The sequence below is a fragment of the Sinocyclocheilus rhinocerous genome, unplaced genomic scaffold (genome assembly GCF_001515625.1).
Source record: "Sinocyclocheilus rhinocerous isolate Xijiao unplaced genomic scaffold, SAMN03320098_v1.1 scaffold542, whole genome shotgun sequence".
Lineage (NCBI taxonomy): Eukaryota > Metazoa > Chordata > Actinopteri > Cypriniformes > Cyprinidae > Sinocyclocheilus > Sinocyclocheilus rhinocerous.
In genome coordinates, this window is record NW_015638928.1 from 178,073 (window position 1) to 180,573 (window position 2,501).

Genomic DNA, 2,501 nt, shown 5'->3' on the forward strand with positions numbered 1-2,501 from the left:
GTGTGTGTGTGTGTAGTGCTCAGAATGGTGGAGGTGGTGCCAGAGTCTATCCACTTCCCTTCGGAGGAGGAGCGAATCCTGCAGCTCTGGCTGGACAAGGACTGTTTCCAGGAGTGTCTCAAACAGAGCAAGAACCGGCCCAGGTCTCACTTTACTCTTATTTAACTCTCTATGGTACGAAGTTGCTATATTGCAATAATTAATTTCTACTCATTTCCTTGTTATTCCAAAAAATATATATACAATATATTGCACAATGGAAATGAATAGGGCAGACCTTAACCCTAAAAAGGGCAAAACCATAAAGAGACATTAGAAAATTAATTTATTGCTATTTTCCATCTTATTGGAACTCAAATAATACAATTTCATGCTTTTATTCAAAACTTGACTTTTATATTAGATTTTTAATGTTTGTTATCCCCAAGATACGTCGCTCCTTTGTTGGTATAAATTCACCGAAAACAGAACACTTGTTTATCAATGCTTGTTACAACACTGTTGTAGTTCCTGAACGCTTTGGAATACAGACCTAAGCTTGGTCTCTTTTTAAAGAAGACACATAGCAGATTATTGCTGATGTGAAAGCATTTCAAAAAAAGAAAGTATAAAAAGTTATAGAAGTTTACAATAAAGGTAATGTAGTATACATATATAAAATAATTCTTTTTTTAAAAATATGTTGCACTTAAAATTGCTTTAAAATCAAAGCCATATGTCTAACCAAGTTATGTTCCAAATTTGAAGTTTATATCATCAAAAATTGTGGTTCCTGTGAGATTTTGTTTGGGCGCTATACCAAAAATAACCACTGGGTGACACACAAACTCTATTGAATTTCTTTGATGCAGTTTTCTGTCACAAATCGATCATTTTCTGTCACAATATCACTTCTATTACAAAACAGTCACCAAATATGGAACCTTGACTGTCAGACCTTTCCAACGATATGTGTTTTGTCAAGATTACAAAAAGCTTTTGATTTTCTAAAACACAAGCCACAAAATCACAGTCTATATATGTGTTTTTATATCTTGATTTAAAAGTGCGACGTATCCCCTGAGATGCAAACGTTTCGAGACAGATTACAAAAAATGTAAGCATTTAATTGATAAAATTTCAATGTAAACCTAATAAGCTAATGCTGAACAACAGCTTTTTAAACAGGTAAGTCCCTCCAGCGTGTGTAAATATGTGAACTAGATCAACTTTACCGGAGGTGAGTAGATTAGAGCAGGTTTAAATGCTGTCCGTGAGCTAAACAAAGAATGTATGAACAAAGTCAATATATCTAAATATTCACAACAAACACCCTTTCAACATGAAACCAAGAAACGAGACCAACACTTTCCCTGCTTCTCCCCACAGCTTCTCAAGTGTTTGTATCCCCCAGGATACGTCGCTCCTTTAGGGTTAAGGTAGACAATGATGTGCTGTTAAATTAGCTTTGTCTAACATAGTTTTACTGTAAAATAAGAAAATATCAACAGTGGAATTGCAGTAATGTATTTCCCCATTGGGATGTTTTATAGATAGTAGCATCAATAATATGATTGCAGTTATTTATTTATTTGAAGTGTTTATTGTAGGGTTGTCGCGATTATAAAATACCGGAAGTGGCGCATTTCACGGACGAGAATCCATAAAACACATTATTAGACTGTTTTCCAAGGCTGCATGATATATTAAACCCATTTAAAAATCATAATTAATCATAATTGTGAATTCACAAACGCTACCATTTAATTAATTATATGCGATGCAGTTCTAATACAGTATATGCGCTTTAATTATTTACATGCGTGTAGGTTAAGTACGTGCGTCACACAGCGGCTCCGTTCACAGTAGTTCCACAGGAACTGATATCATTTACATGTGTGGAGCGTCTCAAACTCCATCTCTGCATGTTGTTGTGAGTTTGGGTTTATTATAACATTCATCTGGGAACGCAACGTGCGGCATTTCATCAGATTTGTAAGGTAAATCATTTATAAATCTACGCAAACACAGGAGAATACATCGCGGTTTCAAAATAAAAGCTCAAACCCTCACTCTGAGTTTACACGTTTTGATGTCCACATATTCATTTAATTACAGTGGCTATAGCATTTCTGTCCTAAAGAAATGGCCAGATATTAAAGATTAAGTGGACATTTGAATGAAATGATGCTTGGTCAATATTAAACAAGGATTAGATCACACCGTAATGTAAACCATCATCAGGCCGTTGGCGCCCTCTGCAGGCCCTTGTTGTAATGCGTAATTTACATTAGCTCTATTGTTTATAATACATTATGTATTTTAACAGTTATGTTCAATAAAACCATATGGTTTCTTGCTTTTGATACTTTATTTGAACTAATTATTATTGCCTCATTGCTATTATATATGTATTTTAAGTAATTTTAAAGGCTATTGTTCACTTAAACCTATTTTTATTACCACAAAAAAAATAATTATAATTATAGGGCACCATGAAATCAGTTTTATTTCCAAATTCA

The 2,501-nt window shown here is 34.0% G+C and overlaps 1 protein-coding gene across 1 annotated transcript in view; it reads left to right on the forward strand.

The window, feature by feature from the left end:
* iars1 (isoleucyl-tRNA synthetase 1) overlaps window positions 1-2,501 on the forward strand; it is a 102,003-nt gene that overhangs the window by 3,497 nt on the left and 96,005 nt on the right. Inside the window, exon 2 of the mRNA XM_016565274.1 lies at window positions 17-143. Within this exon, the coding sequence (XP_016420760.1) occupies window positions 25-143 (119 nt within the window). The 5' untranslated portion in view covers window positions 17-24. The remainder of the gene's footprint in view (window positions 1-16; window positions 144-2,501) is intronic.